This window comes from Ostreococcus lucimarinus, chromosome 3 (assembly GCF_000092065.1).
Source record: "Ostreococcus lucimarinus CCE9901 chromosome 3, complete sequence".
Classification (NCBI taxonomy): Eukaryota; Viridiplantae; Chlorophyta; class Mamiellophyceae; order Mamiellales; family Bathycoccaceae; genus Ostreococcus; species Ostreococcus sp. 'lucimarinus'.
In genome coordinates, this window is record NC_009357.1 from 723,791 (window position 1) to 742,789 (window position 18,999).

Consider the following 18,999-nt stretch of genomic DNA (forward strand, 5'->3'; position numbering starts at 1 on the left):
CGGAACTTTGCGACGCGCGCGACGCGCCTTCGCGAGCGCGCGCGAGAGAGAACGTCCGTGAGTATGATTAGCATCGCACGGCGCGAACGCGCGCGTCGTTGAGCGCACGATGACGCGTGGAGAGCGCCGCGCGCGCGGCAACGCTGGGACAACGGCCGGACGACGCGCGCGCGGTGCTCGAGCGCTGTGCGCGATCGCGCTCGCGCGCGCGCTCGTGGGTGACGTTTCGCGCTACTTTGTGCTCGCGCAGACGGTCAGCACGGGAGCGCCGCTGGTCGGGGCGACGAACGGCGCCGCGCAGGCGGTGCTGGACTTCGCGAGCGCGCCGGGCGGACGGTGCTCGCCGAACGACGACTCGAACACGATGGCGTGCGAAAAGCTCGAACCGCCGTCGACGAAGAATTACGCGTCGTTTGACTTTTATGTGAACGACGTCAACGGCGCGCGGTGCGATAAGTGTGGGAGGGAGTGTAGTTTGGACGGCGCCGCGTGGGCGTATTGCGGCGCGACGCCGGTGTGGTACTTTGGGTTGTCGTACGGGCAACACCAGTTCAAGGTGCGAGGACTCGGTGGAGATAACGTCGCGGGGACGGCCGTGGTGTATGACTGGATGAATGAAGAACCGTTGAAGGTGGAGTGGGATTCGGGATATTCCACGCCTTCGTCGTACTTGAATTCAAACGCTGTGTTGACGTTTCATTTGGCGTCGTCGCGGCCGAGCTCAAATTACGTGCAGTTTGAATACAGTACGACGAATGATTACATCAAGACGTTCACGCGATTATCGATTGGGGTGACATCGGTGAGCGTGACACCGAGTTATGGGTCGAATAGGTTTACATTCAGGGCGATATCCATAGAGTCGTTCACGGGGAAATCGCTCACCGAGTCTTCGGTGAACGAGATTGAGCTTTTGTACGTCGCCGATAACGTCAACCCCTCGTTGGCCTTCGTGAGTGGACTCGCAAACGGAGGAACGACGCAGAAAGGATCGATGGAGTACGTAATTAGCGCTTTAGACGTGGACCCAACGAATGGATACGAATCTGGATTGGCAACGCTCGACGTGCAGCTCTTTCGGCTGGATAACGGGGCAACGTCGCCGTCGCCGTTGCGCGCATGGACGACGTATCACACATTTAGTGGCGCTCCTGTGGACAAAAACGTAACGGTGACTTTAACAAACATCGCGTCGCTGGCGGACACGACGTATAAATTAGAGATTAGAGCTACAGATCTTGCAGGAAACGTCGCAACAACGATTGGTAGGACTTTCGTCGTGCAGTTGTCAAGCTTGGTGAACGTTCCCGATTCGTCTGGTCTGAGTGCGTCGACCACAGAGCGGCTACAGACGACGTCTGGGGCGATTAAACTAGCTTCACAGCCATCAGATGGATCTCTCGTACCCGTTGCGTACGAGGTGAGCGCAATCGTCGGCGGCACTCTTGTGCTTGAATCAGCGACGAGCGTGGCTTTGGCCAACAACACGCTTGTCACGGCATCAGATGCGCTCAATGGTTTCAGGTTCACGCCTACGGCTGGATTTTATACGAACGATCAGTACGCGAGTACGTTTGGTTTTGATTTGAAGCCTTCCACGAGCACGTCAGACTTGTCTCAAGTCGTCAATTTACCTGCGCATTCCACCATCACCGTCACAGCGACGAATGATCCACCCGTAGTGAGTGTCACAGCGCACTACAAGTTGACCCCAATACACGTGTCGGACGGTGCGAACATTGGAACCGTGGTACGTGATATTTTAGATGCTAACGTCATCGATTATGATTACCTCTCGTCGAACAACACTGTTCCTTACGGCTTCGCCGTTGTGGGCGCCGACGAGACGCGAGGCGCGTGGCAGTTTTCAACGAATGGTGGTTCTTCATGGACAAATTTCAACACTGCTGGTGCGTTGAGTACGACGAATGCATTAATGCTCACGGCGACGACAAACGACCGAGTGCGATTTGTACCCACGGCAACGACTCTCCAGGATCAGTTCATCGCTTCCTTTGCGTTTAAAGGTTGGGATGGCACGACGAGCGAAGCGACAGGAGCCACTGGCATTGACATCACAACGAGTGGACATACGGCAACGACTGGATCGATTAGCGTTTCAACCGTCACTGCCACCATTCTTGTGCGTGGTCTTTCTCATAGTTTATTCGAGCAAGCTGCACAAACGACAACAGCGAGCTCACGACAAGCGTACAGCGCAGCACTTTACAGTTGCCCGCCGACGCACCGGCGAAGTATTCGTATCCCCGTCGCTGCAACGTCGAGCACGTCCTCTTCTTGTGCGGGCACCACGTCAACCGCTCAGCCTAAGATAAAGGCTTCGTCAGCTCTTACGGTCTCACCTCCTTGGACGATCGAGGCTTGGGTGCGTCGCGATGCTTGGCTCAGCGAACAGACGTTATTTCAGAATCCAAGCGATTTGAGTGCAGTCATGCTCGAAATGAGCGACGCAAGCGGGAAGGTTGGTGTCGTGCCGCCGTCGGGTGTGAGCGGTGGTACATTTAACTATGCAGCTCCACTGGGGACTTGGGTGCACTTGGCCTTCGTCATGTACGAGAACAATCATCCTTCCGCTTACAGCGCGCCTGGGGCGAATTTGCGCCTCATCGTAAACGGCGTCTTTCACAGCGAAATCACAAACGTCGGTTTCGCCATGCCACATGGCATCATCGGTGGTTCTGGTCTCGCTGGATTCTCGATCGATGAGGTGCGATTTTGGTCCATCGCCCGATCGACGGAAGATATTTACACCAACATGAATCGTTTTGTCGCGGGCACGGAGACTGGGCTCGTATCGTACGTTCCCTTTGACGCGGGATGCGGTAGCACCGTGGTCGACAGAGACAGCGGAAGCTCGACCACTTGGACGCTCGTATCTCACGAGTGGATTGATGCGCGCATATTTTCCTGCGCTTCGTTGACCTCCGTATCGCCTGCAAGCGTGAATTTGTACAACACTTCAAATTTGCAGCTCACTGGCGAGCGCTTTACTCGTCCGGCTTTGGGTTGGGGATCGAGCTCTGTCGCATCATTTGACGGCACCAACGCGGTTTGTATTTTCGGTTCATCGACTATTGGAAATATGACTACAGTGGCCACAGTTGTAAACGACGGTTTGGTACAGTGTGCGCCTCCGGACTCGACGAATGGCATCGCTGTGGTAACGCCAGTGTTTTGCGACTATTCTCTTGGTTGTTGCACGAGTGAGACCCCTATTGATTATTATCTCGCAGCGAGTCGACCTTACGACTCGAATTACGTTTCTTACGGTGTGAACACACCACCGATGTATGATCAACCGGCGCTCAGGTACAGTGTTGGAGAAATCACATCAGTGATGCCTTCGACGATAGACTGGGCTCTCGGCGCCGTTGTGACTCTGGCTGGTTATGGATTTTCGACGCCGATGGATACGAATTTTGGTGCTCAACCCCCAAAGTGCGTGTTTCGAGCTCGACTTCCGTCGAAGACTGCTTGGGCTACCTTTCACGTTACAGATGCGGCCGTGCTGTCGGATAGTGTGGCCAAGTGTGAGTATCCTGGTTCTGCTGTGACTGCTTCGCTTGAAGCGCGATATAGCGTCGAGGTAGCGTTGGCATACTTCTACGACCACGTGGATTCGATCCATCTCATATCAAACGGATGGATCACAGTAGTAGTTTCAAGTTATACTTTGTACACCGGACTCGACGAGCCGCTCACGGAGATTTCGGACTTAGGAGGCAGTGTGGTTTCGATCACCGCGATATACACCAAATCTGACACGGCGGGGGAATTTGCAGATCACACCTCTGGACGGGTATCGTCTCTGGACGTGGCGTGTGCTTTCGGTACAGTGCACCCCGTTTCAGCTCGTCACAACGCATCTGAGACCTTTGAGTGCGTCGCTCCAGCGGCACCGAGGGCTGTGCCCACAGATGTCCCGCTTTCAGTGACTTTGTTTGCGTCGTCGATGTTCACTTCGTATTCGCGTCTCGAGCTTCTCACTCAGACCGGAGACATTTCTTACGTCGCGCAACCGGTGGTTTCAGCAATATGGCCTCTGAAAATCTTTTCAGTGGCGACGAATGCGCCTAATTTTCAGGTCATTGGGTCCAACTTCCCGAGTTCGAGCACGACGTGTCAGCTCAACAACAAGTATTACTCGGCGACGTGGTCGAGTGCGAGTCGAGTGCAATGCAACACCGTCACGAGCGGTGGAGCATCACCTGGTTTCCAAGCAGTTTACGTGGGTAACAATTTACTCAAGATGGACGAAGCTTTCTCTCCAGGTGACGCTCACGTGATGATACGAGATGATGTTTACGTGGGCGCCGTCGTATCCGGCGGAGCGGCAGGACCTCTGTACGGAGGGTGGGCGCTCACCGTCTCGGGATCCGGATTCCTTCCTGGGGACGGGTGTTCGTTACACGCCTATCCAGGAGAGCTCAATGGAAGTGGTGATGATCCCACAGCTGGAGAGTTTGTAAGCAGCGCTTTGATGAGGTGTCTCGCTCCGAAAGTGGAAGAAAATTCGGTGAATTGGGATTTAACGTCAGACGGCGGCGGTTGGGCGACGCACCTGGTCGCGCGTCTCGCCATTCAGACGTTTTCTGATGCACTCGATAATAATGCAGTGGTCATGAAAGTAGTAGACGGTATCAACAACGTTAGTGCGGTGGCAAATTTGTATGCTACCATGACGTCTGCTGAGCTCATATCTACCGATCCCGTGTACTTGAATGTCGATGGCGGCACCTCCGTCGCCATCATTGCAAAGAATGGAACTGCTTCTCTTTTGAGTACTTCGTGTCGATTTGGGACTATCCAAGTCTTGGCAGATTGGGGTTGGTCGAACACTTCTTCGACGACGCGAATGCGATGCGTTTCACCCTCTTTCGGCGCGTACAGCACAAACGGAATTCGACTATCAGTGTCTCAGGGCGACCCTGGACATCACGGTGAAACAGTCGTTTCGGCCGCCTTGACAATGATGAGGCCGTTAGATGATCTAACTTCAACGCTCAACAATGGTTTGAACATCGTTGGGCCATTCTCGTCGGTGCCAAGCGCACAGTTGGCGTTGTACGAGTGCTACATAAAGGGCGACCGGAACTTCGTGACGGGGTCGTTCGAGTTGGCATCCTCACAGAACGAGGGCAGTTGTTCCCTGAGACAGGCTTCCATGAATCTCGTATCACGTTCAGATTTCGCGTTTTACACTACCGCGATTGCGATAAGGGGTGGTGAAGATGTTGCGTTACCCATCACGCTTCAATACATCGCGCCGCCGATTGTGTCGTCCGTCACGGTGAGCGCCCGCCCGCCGCCTTACGGTTATCGACCGGCGTTTGCTACCAGTAATTGCACGACACTCGAAGATGCACCATTGCTGACGTACGATAACGCTCACGGTGTGTACGAAGGTCGACCCCAGACACCGTACGAAGTGGAAAAATTTGCCTTGTCCTCTCTGCCAATTTTCGGCGGCGCTTGGTGGCACGTCTCGAACGCCATCGGCACGCCCGTGAATGTTTACGGTCGATTCTTTCGATCGCCACAAGACGGAGGAGACATTCGTATCTTATTTCAGCACGCCGGTGAGATCGCTTCGACCTCTGCGCACTTCGTTTCGTCAGCACTCGTGCGCGTAGAGGTGCCCATCGACGTCGACGCCGAGCACGAAACCGAGGTTCGCGCCTCCGTGGACGACGGCGCATCTTGGTCCAGCGAGCGCTTCACGTTCATGATTCCAGAATTAGATTACGTCAACCGTGACTTGCAAACGGTCGAGCAAGGATGTGCGGCGTAATGAGCAGTAGAACCCATAGCTTTTAGTAATACTAGCGCGAACTAAGCAAGTTGTGCGAGGGGACTTTGAAGGTGGAGGGGGGCGGATCGGGCGACGAAGAGAGAAAAGAAACATTATTTACGTGAGTTCCCATAACAAACGGACATGAAGATTATGTTCTAGTGAAAGAGCGTTTTTACTCTCACACCGCCTCACGTACCTCTTACACCGGCCCACTCAAGACTCGGGGGAATCGTACTTCAGCGTGGTCAAATTATACGTACACAAAAACCGACCCTTCGCGAAACGCACTTAGAGGTCTTGGCTCCACGTCATGCGGAGTTGGACGTCGTCCGGGTTCACGCCACCGTCCTTGGAGAACGGCACTCGGAGCTCGTACTTGTCCTTGGTGACGGAAAGCTTACCGTTCACATCTTGGTCGACTTCAGCCTTGACGCCGACGCCTTCAATGCCAGAGTAGTTGACAGTGGCCTTGTGCGTCGCCTTTTGGGAGTTGACGTTGACAACAGACTTGACGCCGAGGTTGACGTCGCCGTTCGTGTAACCCAAGTCGACGGTGGCGTTTTGGCTCGGCACGTCGTATTCGACGGACGCGGTGACGTCGTTGACCTTGAGCACGTCGGTCAAGTTGACCTTGACGGAGGCGCGGTCGGCGCCTTGCGTGTCGCCGTCGACCTTGGAGCCGGCTTGCGCGAGCGTCACGGTGACATCGCCGAGCTTGTCGTGGTTGGTGGAGATTCTCAAAGAACCAGCTTGACCCTATTCATTCAAAAAGTACATCGCGTCGTCGTCAGTCACCCAGTCGTCGCGAAATAGAGTCGAGAATTCATCTTCGCGCGCGTTCGCCGCGCCGCTGACTGTGCGCGTGCGCGCGCGCTCGCCCTCGTCGGTACGCACCGACTTGATGTTTTGGATCCCGAGCGAGACGTCGCAGTCTTGGCCCGCGAGTTCCGCGGACTTGTTCACGGTAACATCGTAATCAGAGATGTTGGACAACCCAACCAAGGAATCGGCGTCGATGTTGTGCGACACGCCATTCTTGGAAGAAATGCTGCGTGGGGCAAAAAGGGCACGCCAGGGTCAGTCGCTGAATTGCGAAGGATTTCTTCTTCCCCCTCCGCGCGCGCGCGCGTTCGCGCCACCGCGCGCGACGCGTTCGAAGACGCGTAATCTTTATCATCGCATGCGACATCCCTCGTCCGCGTTCCACCACCGCGCGACGCGACACGCGCGGCATCGATGGCGCAATTAATCGCTAAACGAGAAAGAATCCTCGCGTCGGCGCCCCCGATCGCGCGCACCTCGGGCGGTAGTTCGGCTTGGCGTTCAGCGACACCGAACCGGAGCCGTTGCAGATCGGCGCGGAGGCGGAGATTTTAAAAGAATCTTCCGCGCACGAACCGTTACCGCCGACGACAATCTGCGCGCGCGCGAAACCAGTCGAGACAAAGTCAGTCGCTGACGTGTCGATGCGTCGCGAATCCCTATAATTCCCATCGCGCGATTCATCGCTCGCGTCGTCGCGTCGCGAGACGTACGCGACCGGACATGGACATGGTGGCTTCGTTCATTTTGTGAGTGAGTGTTTTTGTTTTGCGTGGGTGCGGTGGCGTGAGTGCGTGTTCGAACCGTGCGGACGAACGACGACGCGTCGATGAGTGCGGGCGCGATCGTCCCCGTCGTCCCCGTCGTTCCCGCGCGATCGGGATCGATATAAATCGTGTCGGGGGGTCAAATCGCGCATTGTACTTGTTTTTACGCCATGTACGTCGAAAATGATGCCCTCGAAGATTCCCTCGACGGCCGCGCGCGAAATGCTGACGCGGCATCGCGCGCCGTCGCGTATCTGTGATACATGTTTTTTATTTAGATTTAATATTGTTATTATACGTATATTTGTGCCAGCGCATACCCCCACCCCGTCGTCCTCGCGAAAAAGCGTGGGGGGGTGGAAAAAGGCGCGCGCGGTCGGTCGGCGTCCGAATGTCCGAATGTCCGCCGAGCCGTCCGTGTGTGCGTCGCGTCTCGCGTTCGCGCGACGCGACGCCCGCGGCGCGCGACCGCGCGCGTCGGTCTTTTGTCGTCGCGCGACCGCACGAGTCATCATGGTGCGTTCGCGGCGAAGCGCGCGATCGATCGCGCGCGATGGCGCGGACGCGCGACCGCGCGCGCGACCGCGCGGCGTCGGTCGCGGCGCGGCGTCGCGCGGAAGCGCGGAAGCGCGATGATGGAATAGGGTTTTCGTGCGCGCGGTGGCCGACGACGACGACGACGACGACGGCGCCGGCGACGCGCGCGAGCGGTCGGCGATGGACGATACGGACGGTGGTGGATGTTCGCGTCGCGCATCGCGCGTCGATGGGGCGCGAACGGCGATGGAGGTGATGGAATCGAAGGATGAATGACTGACGACGGATCGATCTTCGCGGTGCAGGCTGAGAAGACTGAGAACCCCATGCGGGCCATTCGCATTCACAAGCTCGTGATCAACATTTGCGTTGGGGAGAGCGGTGATCGTCTCACGAAGGCGGCGAAGGTGTTGGAATCGATCACTTCTCAACAACCGATCTTCTCCAAGGCGCGATACACCGTGCGTACGTTCGGTATTCGACGTAACGAAAAAATTTCCTGCCACGTCGCCGTCGGTAACCGCGACAGGGCCATGACGATTTTGGAGAACGCGCTCAAGGTGAAGGAATTCGAGTTGCTCAAGAAGAACTTTAGTGCCACGGGTAACTTTGGCTTCGGTATCTCCGAGCACATTGATCTCGGTATCAAGTACGACCCGTCCACGGGTATTTACGGGATGGATTTCTACGTGGTGTTGGAGCGTCCGGGCTACCGCGTCGCCCGTCGCCGTAAGCAGCAAAAGAAGATCGGCAAGCAGCACAAGCTCACCAAGAAGGATGCGATGTTGTGGTTCCAACAAACCTTCGAAGGCGTCATTTTGAACAAGGCGTACTAAGCGATTGCAGACGCTTCCCGTAGCTGTAGCCCCAGTTCCCGCGACGCGCGCGCTTTGTAACGCCACGTCACGTTCGTTCTAAAACCCTCTCACCGCATCGAGCGCGCGCGAATCACGACCCGTTCCGTCTCGCGCCGCGGATCCCCGCGCCGACGCCGCGCGCCGCGGCGGACCCGAGCCTCGCGTTCGCCCCGCGTCCCGGTCTCAGACACCCGGAAAACGCCCGACCCCATCTTGCGCGCGCGCCCGCCGCCATCCGCCGCCGCACCGCGCGTCGTCGTCCGCGCGCGAATCAGCGCCGACGAAGGGAGGGTTTAATCGCTCGCGCCCGCGCCCGCCGTCGTCGAGCGCTCCGCGCTCTCCTCGCGCTCGAACGCGCGCGCGCGCGCTCGAGGGGGCGTCGACGTCGTTTTATCGCCGGCTCGACCGCGACGAGGATAAACATGGCGACGGAGGCCACGGTCGAGGTCGACGCCGCGATCGCGCGCGATAAAGCGGTGAAGGACGCTTCGTTGGAGGCGTGCGAGAAGAAATGGGGCGAGACGGCGTCGATCTTCGAGTACGGGAGCGCGGCGAATCCGGACATGAGGCCCATCCCGGTGCTCGTGCACCCGCCGGATTTGCACGAGCGCGGAGAGACGCGAGTGATCCCGTTTGATATCAATGATTTCTTGGAGATTGAGGAATCGTGTACGTCGCCGAATCTCATGGCGTCGTTCGTGAGGATCGTGAAGGGGGAGGCGATCGAGACGAGCGCGAACGCGACGAGTCAGGCGTTTTACGTGATTCGAGGGAACGGAACGAGCGAGGGCGAACACGGTAAGATTTCGTGGAGCACCGGGGATTTGTTCGTCGTGCCGGTGACGAGGGGGAAGATTCACCACGTGTGTGTCGATGCGGAGTCCATGGGTGGGGCCGCGCTGTACTGGGTGCACGATGAACCCCTGATGAGCTACCTGGGCGTGAATCCGTCGAGCGAGAAGAAGTTTGAACCGACGCTGTATCGCCGTGAGGAGATGCTCGCGCGCGTCGAAGAAATCAAGCACGCGAGCGACCGCAGCAACAACCGGTGCGGTGTGTTACTCGGCAATACCGCGTGCTCGCAGACAAAGACGCTCACGCACGTTTTGTGGTCTCTGTTGAACTCGATTCCGGCGCAAAGCGTACAACGTCCGCACAGACACAACTCCATCGCCCTCGATCTCGCGGTCGCGGCGAAGCCGGGAGTGTACACGCTCATGGGCAAGGAGATCGATCGCAACGGATTCATCATCGATCCCATTCGTTGCGACTGGGTCCCGGGCGGCGTCTTCATCACGCCCCCTGGGTGGTGGCACTCGCATCACAACGAGAGCGACGACGTCGCCTGGGTGTTGCCCATGCAAGACGCTGGTCTGTACACCCATCAGCGCACCTTAGACATTCGATTTGTCGATGACGAAATCGCTCTTCATGCTGAGGGTAAAATTCGAGGCAGCGCCTTCGCTGTGACGAACAAGCAGTACTTGCAACTCGCCCAAGTTGGCGGCTCGGTGCCGACGCCCAAGGGTGAGGCGGCCATGAAGCGCGTGCTCAGTGTCGAGTGCATGAGCATGCATGGCGACACGAAGCGCGCGCGAGCGACACAAATCGGCTCCGCCATCACGTCCCCGACCAAGGAATAAATTATGGACGACGACGACGACTTTGATCACCGAACGAAGCCGTCGATATAGCAAGATTCTCTAATCCTATAATGAAACCATCTAGTCTGTAACTAACTACTCCTTCTCTCTACTACTTCCCAGGCAGCTTGACGCGAAAACAAACGAAACTGAATACCATCATCAACGCGCACAGCCCAAGCAACACTCGATCGCTCGATCGACTGGCAACGAGCAACAACGCGACGACCAAGATGTTGAGCGGGATCCGGAAAGCGCTCGTCATGGTCGCTCGCATCTTGTTCGGCACGTACTTTGCCCGTAGTATGGACATCACGGGCCAATAAATCCCCAAACCGAACTCAAACGCGCAAAACGCGGCGAGTGTGACCCAATACCCCGTGAACAACACGGCGATGGAAAAGCTGACGGCGGAGCCCACGAGAACCATCCGCAGAAGATTCTCGGCGGGAATCCTAGCCTCCAGCACCTTGAACGCCTGGCTTCCGAACATTTTACACACCATGAACGCGCTGAACACGGATCCGTATGGCACCGTGGCGTCTATCGCCGACCTTTTCTCTAGAACTGGCGTCCATACGAAGACAAAGAGATGCAACGCGCCTTCGTAGAGAGAATTCGCCGCACCGAGGCGAAACAACTCCACCGAGCTCATAATCATTCTCACCGCACTAGAGATGCTCACCGCGCCGACTTGCGTATCATCGACCGCGGATGACCCTGGCGCCCCCAAATTTGCCGCGCTCGTCCGATTACTCCATAAAAACTTCGCCCCCGCGGCGCACAGCAACAGCGACAAGGCGCCGACGTCAAACGCCGGCGCGTACACGTTCTTCGACATCATCACCACGCTTCCTGACGTATCCGCCTCCGCCCCCATCTCGAGCCTAACCTCGTCCATTCCAATCCACGAGAACTGGCTCGATTCAGCGAATTCAACGACAAAATTCCCCACCAATCCCGCCAGCACCGCGCTCGCCCCGTTGAACAACGTCGCCACGCTAAACACTCCCGCCAACTTTTTCCTATCGATCCCCATCGCGTCCGCCTCCGTGATCACCCACGACTCAAAGTTTGTAAACAACAACGAATACGCAATCCCCCCGAGTATCCGGCTCGCGATCAGCGTCGTCATCGCGCTCGACCGCAGCAACAAACAGCTCGCCGCGTACAGCGTCCCGTACGCCACCGCGAGCGCTCGGTGCCCGCGCGTGTCCCCGAGCGCGGCGCACGTCGTCCCGATCGTCGCGCTCACGACGTACCCGAGCACGTATATGTATCCTATCTCTCGTTTCACCAGTCCGTGTCGGCGGTAGGCGGCGTACAGGTACGCCCCTTGGATCCAATCTCCGAACGTTCCGAGCGCGTACACGGCGACGTATCTTCGGACGAGCGCGGCGTCGCTCGCGAGGCGAGGCGAGTTCATGGCGATGCCCTTGAAGTTGACTACGCCGACCGACGGCGAGGCGATCGAGCGCGGCGAAGTGAAGTCACGGCGCGATGGCGATTCGAGCGCATCGCCCGGGCGTCGGCGCGCGCGCCGGGCGACGCGCTCGCGAGGGACGCGCCGAGGGGACGATCGACGCGCGATGCGGACGTGGAACTCGCGAGACGAAGCGCTCGGGATGTGGTCTGAGTTTTGTTGATTCGAAAATCGTTTTTATTAAAATGCAATCTTCTAAGTTGGTAGAGAGACGAGTTGGTAGAGAGACGACGCGAGAGCGACGTCACGCACGGTGAACCGCTTAGTAGAAGCCGAAGCCCTTGGCCGCGTTGGTGAGGACGTTGGAGTGAACCGGGTCCGCAACGTGGGATTGCCAGTTGGCGATCGGGCCTTCTTGGGTGGCGAGCGCTTGGAAGATGCAGCCCAACCACGCGAACATGGACAAGCGGCAGTGCTTGAGCTCCTTGATCTTGAGTTCTTCAAGGTCGCCAGACTCGGCGAGGCCGAGCGGGTCGAAGCGTCCACCCGGGTTGACGTCACCGACGGTGAGGCCATCATCGAACGGAGAGTCGGAGATACCGGTACGGTACGCTTCCGCGGCGCCGACGAGAACGATCTCGATGATGAGAACGTTCCAGAAGGACGGGTAGCCAGAGCCTTCCGGCGCGAGCGGGGCGACGGCGCCCGGGAACTTGTCCGCGACGGCGGTGCAGTCATCCGGGGTGCACAAGGTACCCGCGGTGAACCACGGGATGCCGGTGCCGTTTTCGGCGGCCCACGCACCGGTGACGCCAAGCATCGCCCAGCGGCCGTGGATCACTTCACGCTCGGCGTTCTTTTCGTCGCCGAACGGGATGATCGGGGATTCGCCACCGCCCGGGTAGGTACCGAATTCCGGGTAGATGTCAGCCTTGACCGTCGTGGAGACAGACTTGGCCTGCGATCGAACGAAGTTTATATTCTCCAGTCAGTCTCGTCGTCTCGTGATCGCGCACGCCCATCCGTCGTCGTCCGCCGACGCGCCCGCCGCTCTAAAAAGTCTGTTCCCCCCCCGATCCACGTTTTCACGGTTCACGACTCGTGCCGACCCCCATCCGCGGCGATAAGAGCGAAACCGTATCTCGCGCGCGGCGTCCCGCCCGATCGCCCGCGTCGCGCGCGCGTCGCCCGCGACCGACGCCTCGACCCCCGACGTCGCGCGACGCGCGCGACACATTTCCAGCATCCACCGCGCGCCGTCCCGCGCCCGTCCGCGCGACACCGCCCGCGCGAGGGCGCCGCGCGCGATCGCCCACCGCGATCGATCGCCCGATCGTTCGTTCGTTCGTTCGACGCGCGCGCGTCGCGTCCCTCGCGCGCGTCGTCGTCCCGCGCGTCGTCGCGCGTCGCGCGAAGGCTAAAAAATACGCACTTGGATCTTGGTCGCCTTGAAGGCGGCGACGCGGCCGACGAAGGAGGAAGCGAGAAGGGCAGACATTACGACTGAGTGTGCGTGAATGCCGCGCGCGGCGCGCCACCGGTGGCGGTCGAGGCGCGCGCGCGGGCGCGGCCTCGCGGCGAACGAGATCTTCCGTGATGGGCGAAATACGGCGTGGAATGCGTGAATATCTCGCGATCGGGGTGTTTTATGTTTTATGCGTCGCGGCGCGCGCGATCGAGATCGCGATCGACGCGTTCGGGTTCGCGCGTCGCGCGCGATCGATCGTGCGTCGATCGATCGCGCGATCGATCGATCGATCGATGGCGCGCGATCGATGGCGCGCGATCTCGCGCGCGCGCGCGAGCGGCATACCTGCACACGCACATTTCTACAATGTCTGCCCTTCTCGCTTCCTCCTTCGTCGGCCGCGTCGCCGCCTTCAAGGCGACCAAGATCCAAGTGCGTATTTTTTAGCCTTCGCGCGACGCGCGACGACGCGCGGGACGACGACGCGCGCGAGGGACGCGATCGCATCGCGCGCCATCGATCGACGGCGTGAGATACGCGACATCGCGCGCGCGGCGCGCATCGCGTCGTCGCGACGCGGGACGTGCGACGCCGCGAAGGGCGTCGCGGGAAGCGATGTCGATGATTATTTGTGATCGCGACGCGACGCGCGTCGGCGTCGCGACGCGTCGCGACGGGCGAGCGGGCGCTCGATCGCCGCGGCGATAGGATAACCGCGATACGGATATTTTCTATCTGTTTGTTTGACTGGACGAAGCGCGGGCGCGGGGCGGAGGACGCGGGTGATTGGATCGATCGTTCGAGCGAAGAGAGGAGACTGACGAAAGAAACGCGATGTGTTTTACGAAATGAACAGGCCAAGTCTGTCTCCACGACGGTCAAGGCTGACATCTACCCGGAATTCGGTACCTACCCGGGCGGTGGCGAATCCCCGATCATCCCGTTCGGCGACGAAAAGAACGCCGAGCGTGAAGTGATCCACGGCCGCTGGGCGATGCTTGGCGTCACCGGTGCGTGGGCCGCCGAAAACGGCACCGGCATCCCGTGGTTCACCGCGGGTACCTTGTGCACCCCGGATGACTGCACCGCCGTCGCGGACAAGTTCCCGGGCGCCGTCGCCCCGCTCGCGCCGGAAGGCTCTGGCTACCCGTCCTTCTGGAACGTTCTCATCATCGAGATCGTTCTCGTCGGCGCCGCGGAAGCGTACCGTACCGGTATCTCCGACTCTCCGTTCGATGATGGCCTCACCGTCGGTGACGTCAACCCGGGTGGACGCTTCGACCCGCTCGGCCTCGCCGAGTCTGGCGACCTTGAAGAACTCAAGATCAAGGAGCTCAAGCACTGCCGCTTGTCCATGTTCGCGTGGTTGGGCTGCATCTTCCAAGCGCTCGCCACCCAAGAAGGCCCGATCGCCAACTGGCAATCCCACGTTGCGGACCCGGTTCACTCCAACGTCCTCACCAACGCGGCCAAGGGCTTCGGCTTCTACTAAGCGGTTCACCGCCTTGGTAGCTTCGTCATAGGGTAGCTTGATCGGCGGCCGTCGACTTCGCGTCTACGGTCACCTCCAAGATTTCTCTGACAGCGCTGGGAATTCCCGACTGCTTTTGGGGCTTTGTCTCTTCAATAACATTCGTTTTAATGATGCATCTCTCGATGTTTGATTACTCTTCGCCTCCGCGTCGCCGTCGCCGCGCTCTGGATAGCCCGCAGACGCGCGTCCCGGCATCTTGCCCCACACACGCGCGCGCGCGTTCCCTTCGCCCCCGTGGCCGGATCGAACGCGAAGAACATGGCGACGACGATCGCTTCGCGCGCCGTCGCGGCGACGACGCCCCGCGCGCGCGCGCGCGCGCGAACGAATCCCCGCGCGTCGTCCACCTCGCGTCGGACCCGCGCGATCGCCGACGCCAACGCCGAGGCGACGGCCGAGGACGCGCGCGAGCTCGCGGCGTGGTTATCCTACGACAAGGGCGTGGACGCGAGCGGATTAGTGTTCAAAGAGGGCGCGAGAGGCGAGGTGGAGGTGGCCCTGCGCGGAGACGTCGACGCCGGGGCGCGCGTGCTCGCGGTGCCGCAAGACTGCGCGGTGACGTCCGTGGACGTCGACGCGCACCCGATCGTCAGCGGATTGGCCAAGGGGCGACCAGAGCTCGTCGGGTTGGCGCTGTGGTTGTGCGCGGAGCGCATCAAGGGTGGAGCGAGCGATTGGGCGCCGTACGTGAAGACGCTCGCGGCGAATCCAGACGCGCCGTTGTTTTGGACCGAGGCGGAAGATTTCGCGCTGTTGAAGGGGTCGCCGATCGTGAATGATGCGGTAGAACGCTCGAGGAGCGCGAGGGAGGAATATGCGGCTATCGTGGAGGTCATTAAGGGTGATCCCACGGCGTTTCCCGCGGAGGCGTACGAGTTTTTCACCGAGGAGCGCTTCGTGGACGCGCTGGCGACGGTGTGCGCCAAGGCGACTTGGTTACCCACGGCATCGTGCTATGCGTTGGTGCCTTTGTTAGACGTCATCACGATTGCTGGATCTCCGGTGCCGGGCGTTTCACCGCCCTCGGCGAAGGATGGAATCGCGCGGTGCGCTGCGGATTACGACGTCGACAGCGCGTGCGTGGTTTTATCCGCCGTCGTCAAGGCGCCGGCGAACTCGCGAGTCGTACAGTTGGATCCGTTGCAAAGGAACAACGGTGAGCTGTTCTTGAACACTGGTCGCGTTGATCAGAAGCATCCAGGGGATTATTTGTACATGCGGACCGAGATTCAGCCCTCCGATCGCTTATTTTCGGCGAAGAAGCAAGTCCTCGAGGGTATGGGTTTCACCGCCGAAAACCAGTACTTTCCGGTGTATGAAGATCGTATGCCGACCCAGTTGTACTCTTATCTTCGTTTTGCCCGCGTTCAAGATCCCGGTGAGATGATGGCGGTGTCGTTTGAGGAGGATAAAATCGTTTCGGTGATGAACGAATACGAAATTCTTCAGCTTCTCATGGGCGATTGTCGAGAGTTAATGTCTGAATACGACACGAATGAGGAAGACGAGCTGAACCTGTTGAAGCTCTCGGACACGATGCGCGTGCGAGAGATCGAGGCGGCCAAGCTTAGAATGTCCGAGAAGAAGCTCATCGGTTGCACGATGACGGCGGTTCGCAAGCGCTTGGCGCCGATTCGTGGCATCCCAACCAAGCAAGGCATGGAAGACCCGAACCAGGATCTTTTAGACATTTTCAACGCGATCGAGAGCATTCCAAATAAGCCAAAGGAAATGATGGAAGACTTCAAGAAGTGGGCGCGTGGGGACTACGAAGACATCCCCAAAGGCGGGGGTGGCTGCGGGTAGTTTTAGAAAATTTTAAGCGCGTTTATATTAATGTACCCACTCTCTACTTGCTAATGTCTTCCTCGTCTTCGTCTTCGTCCTCGTCCTCGTCCTCGTCCGCACTTTTGTCGAAAATTTGTTCCAAAGCGTTGACGACGTCAGCGTTCGTATCCATCAAGAAGAAGAGATCGTCGAGTAACGCTTGCTGAGTCTCTTCTTCCGTTTCGAATTCACGCTGCGGCAGCTCCTCTAATTCCATGAAGTCATTGATCTCGAGGTTGAAGTACGCCTGCTTCAGAGCCTTGACTTCATCTTCGCTCACGACGGAGGTTACTACGCCTGGGGCCATGGTACCGAGACGCCCGCATCGACCGGCTCGATGTAAATAACTGCTCGTTGAAGGAGCGTCTAAACTATAAATGTGCTGAATATTTGGCATATCCAGCCCCCGCTCACTTTCAGACGTGCACACTAATATGCTAGCCTTGTTGTTCTTGAAATCTTGAACCGTTCGCAAAGCCTCGGTGCCCTCGGGGAGCAACATCAACAGCTTGTGTTCGCCCCAGAGCGCCTTCCGCACGGGCCCAGCCGTAACTTTCGCCGCTTCGCTATTCGGAACAAAAATGAACGTTCGCGGCGGTGGTGCATCTTCTCCTGCTTCTTCGAGATCTTTACGAAGCTGTCGCGTGAGTGCGATAAGCTTGCGAGAACGGTCCTTCACGACGAGCATTCGGTGCGTGATGCCCGGGGGCACGCGCATACCGCCGCCCGTGGTGATCCAAATGGGATCCTTCATTAGACCTTTAGATGTGCACCGATCGACGATCTCTTGCGACAACGCCACGCCACTAAGACACACGCATCGGTCCTCCATCACTGGCTCGTATGGTGACGGTTTGAGCAACACATCCATCGCATCTGGGTGCTTGTCGAAGAGCACATCCGCTTCGTCGGCGATGATGAATTGTGCCAGATCCACCTCTAAATCTCCTTGTAGCTTCAAATCTTTGAGCTCTTCGGGCGTTCCGACGACGATTTCCGCGATGCATAAGTCGGGATCCGGATTCAACACGTGCTTTTCAAAATCAAACGCGCCCTTCACCTTCACGCCGCGGGGACCGATGTATCTAAAGATGTTACCCGAATCTCCTGGTCTCTGCGTGCTCACGTTCCCTCCGAGTATGCGCCATATCAGCATAGAGTTCTGTACCACCAGTTCTCTCGTCGGCACGATCACCAGCAACTGCAGCATCCCTCTCCCCACGTAATTCAACCCGTCGATGCTCGGCATGAGGTACGCCAGCGTCTTCCCGCTCCCCGTCTGACTCGAAATAACCACGTCGTTCACGTTCATCATCGCCAGCGCCGCCCGTCGCTGAATCGCCGTGGGATATCGGAACCCTAAATCCTCCGCCCGAGACGCGATCCAGTTCGCCATTCCGAGCGACCGCCAATCGAGCAACTGCTCCCGCGGGTCCGTCATCCCTTGCACGCGCCGCAGCTTTTCCGACACCCTCTGCGCCAACCCGTAATCCTCCTCAAATATCGCCTTATTCAGCGCCGTGGTGAGAATGTTTTCATCCTCCGTCCCGTCCGCGTCGAACCCATCGAGCGCAGACGCGTCGCTCGCTCCGTCGTCACCGGTCCCGCCGTCACCGAACGGCGCCGCGTCTCGCGCGCGCAATCGGTCGCCTCGCGCGCGCGGGCCCGCGCGCGGACGCGCGCGACGCGTCGATGACGACGCTCGCGACGTCCGCGCCCGTCGCGGGACGCTCGCGCGATGTCCGCTCGCGACGCGCATGCCGCGGTCGTTCGCGCGCGTCGAGTGACGTCGCGCCCGCGCGCTCGAGGCGACACGAGCGCGTCGCGGTTTCACCGCCTCGTCGTCGATCGACGGTCAAGGGTCGACGCGAAACTAGATCGTGAACCTAAAATGAGGTTCACATTCGTCGATGGCGTCGATCGATGGACGGTTTCGAGGCAACCTGCGCGCGCGAAACTGAAATGAGGTTCGGCGTCACCGATCGCCGTGATCGACGCGCAAACCTGGGGCGCGACGTCGAACCCGTCGCGGCGCGCGTCGAACCTGGGACGGCGCGCAATCATCGACGCGGGAAACTATGCGCGCGTCGTCATCGCACGCGCGCGCGCGTGTCGGTAGAAATCATGTTCACGCGTCGCGCGCGCGCGCGCGTGGGGTGGACGGTGGACGGCCTTCGCGTGTGGCGACGGCGGAACCGTCGCTAATTCGGGAAGGATTGGTGTCGAGCCGTGGGACGCGGGGCGGGGCGCGCGTGCTGGTTCAAACGGGCGCGATCGATCCCGCGAGCGCCGTGTCGGCGGTCCAG

The 18,999-nt window shown here is 59.1% G+C and overlaps 9 protein-coding genes across 9 annotated transcripts; 5 read left to right on the top strand and 4 right to left on the bottom strand.

The window, feature by feature from the left end:
• Positions 1 to 109: 109 nt before the first annotated feature.
• On the top strand, positions 110 to 5,812 carry OSTLU_14743 (predicted protein; the record flags this gene model as incomplete). The annotated part of the gene is made up of 1 exon (XM_001416707.1): positions 110 to 5,812. The coding sequence occupies one exon, from the start codon at positions 110 to 112 to the stop codon at positions 5,810 to 5,812; it is 5,703 nt and encodes a 1,900-aa protein (XP_001416744.1).
• A 106-nt stretch (positions 5,813 to 5,918) lies between these two features.
• OSTLU_30776 (predicted protein) lies at positions 5,919 to 7,466 on the bottom strand. The gene is made up of 4 exons (XM_001417000.1): positions 7,351 to 7,466; positions 7,114 to 7,232; positions 6,710 to 6,863; positions 5,919 to 6,571 (listed from the first exon to the last, which is right to left on the bottom strand). The coding sequence occupies exons 1-4, from the start codon at positions 7,381 to 7,383 to the stop codon at positions 6,104 to 6,106; spliced, it is 774 nt and encodes a 257-aa protein (XP_001417037.1). The 5' UTR covers positions 7,384 to 7,466; the 3' UTR covers positions 5,919 to 6,103.
• A 451-nt stretch (positions 7,467 to 7,917) lies between these two features.
• RPL11 (Ribosomal protein L11, component of cytosolic 80S ribosome and 60S large subunit) lies at positions 7,918 to 8,777 on the top strand (the record flags this gene model as incomplete). The annotated part of the gene is made up of 2 exons (XM_001416708.1): positions 7,918 to 7,920; positions 8,247 to 8,777. The coding sequence occupies 2 exons, from the start codon at positions 7,918 to 7,920 to the stop codon at positions 8,775 to 8,777; spliced, it is 534 nt and encodes a 177-aa protein (XP_001416745.1).
• Positions 8,778 to 9,322: 545 nt separating this feature from the next.
• Positions 9,323 to 10,207, top strand: OSTLU_10191 (predicted protein; the record flags this gene model as incomplete). Its single annotated transcript, XM_001416709.1, has 1 exon — positions 9,323 to 10,207. A coding segment is annotated over one exon (885 nt), but the record flags the coding sequence as incomplete, so codon positions are not given.
• Positions 10,208 to 10,655: 448 nt separating this feature from the next.
• On the bottom strand, positions 10,656 to 11,828 carry OSTLU_3784 (predicted protein; the record flags this gene model as incomplete). Its single annotated transcript, XM_001417001.1, has 2 exons — positions 10,656 to 11,121; positions 11,269 to 11,828. Coding segments are annotated over 2 exons (1,026 nt in total), but the record flags the coding sequence as incomplete, so codon positions are not given.
• A 250-nt stretch (positions 11,829 to 12,078) lies between these two features.
• Positions 12,079 to 13,368, bottom strand: lhcp2.2 (prasinophyte light harvesting complex, chlorophyll binding). Its single transcript, XM_001417002.1, has 2 exons — positions 13,297 to 13,368; positions 12,079 to 12,822 (listed from the first exon to the last, which is right to left on the bottom strand). The coding sequence occupies exons 1-2, from the start codon at positions 13,360 to 13,362 to the stop codon at positions 12,187 to 12,189; spliced, it is 702 nt and encodes a 233-aa protein (XP_001417039.1). The 5' UTR covers positions 13,363 to 13,368; the 3' UTR covers positions 12,079 to 12,186.
• Positions 13,369 to 13,669: 301 nt separating this feature from the next.
• On the top strand, positions 13,670 to 14,999 carry lhcp2.4 (prasinophyte light harvesting complex, chlorophyll binding). The gene is made up of 2 exons (XM_001416710.1): positions 13,670 to 13,764; positions 14,189 to 14,999. The coding sequence occupies exons 1-2, from the start codon at positions 13,699 to 13,701 to the stop codon at positions 14,822 to 14,824; spliced, it is 702 nt and encodes a 233-aa protein (XP_001416747.1). The 5' UTR covers positions 13,670 to 13,698; the 3' UTR covers positions 14,825 to 14,999.
• Positions 15,000 to 15,124: 125 nt separating this feature from the next.
• On the top strand, positions 15,125 to 16,672 carry OSTLU_30782 (predicted protein; the record flags this gene model as incomplete). Its single annotated transcript, XM_001416711.1, has 1 exon — positions 15,125 to 16,672. One exon carries the CDS (start codon positions 15,125 to 15,127, stop codon positions 16,670 to 16,672), a length of 1,548 nt encoding a protein of 515 aa, XP_001416748.1.
• A 43-nt stretch (positions 16,673 to 16,715) lies between these two features.
• On the bottom strand, positions 16,716 to 18,134 carry OSTLU_30783 (predicted protein; the record flags this gene model as incomplete). The annotated part of the gene is made up of 1 exon (XM_001417003.1): positions 16,716 to 18,134. The coding sequence occupies one exon, from the start codon at positions 18,132 to 18,134 to the stop codon at positions 16,716 to 16,718; it is 1,419 nt and encodes a 472-aa protein (XP_001417040.1).
• Positions 18,135 to 18,999: the final 865 nt, after the last annotated feature.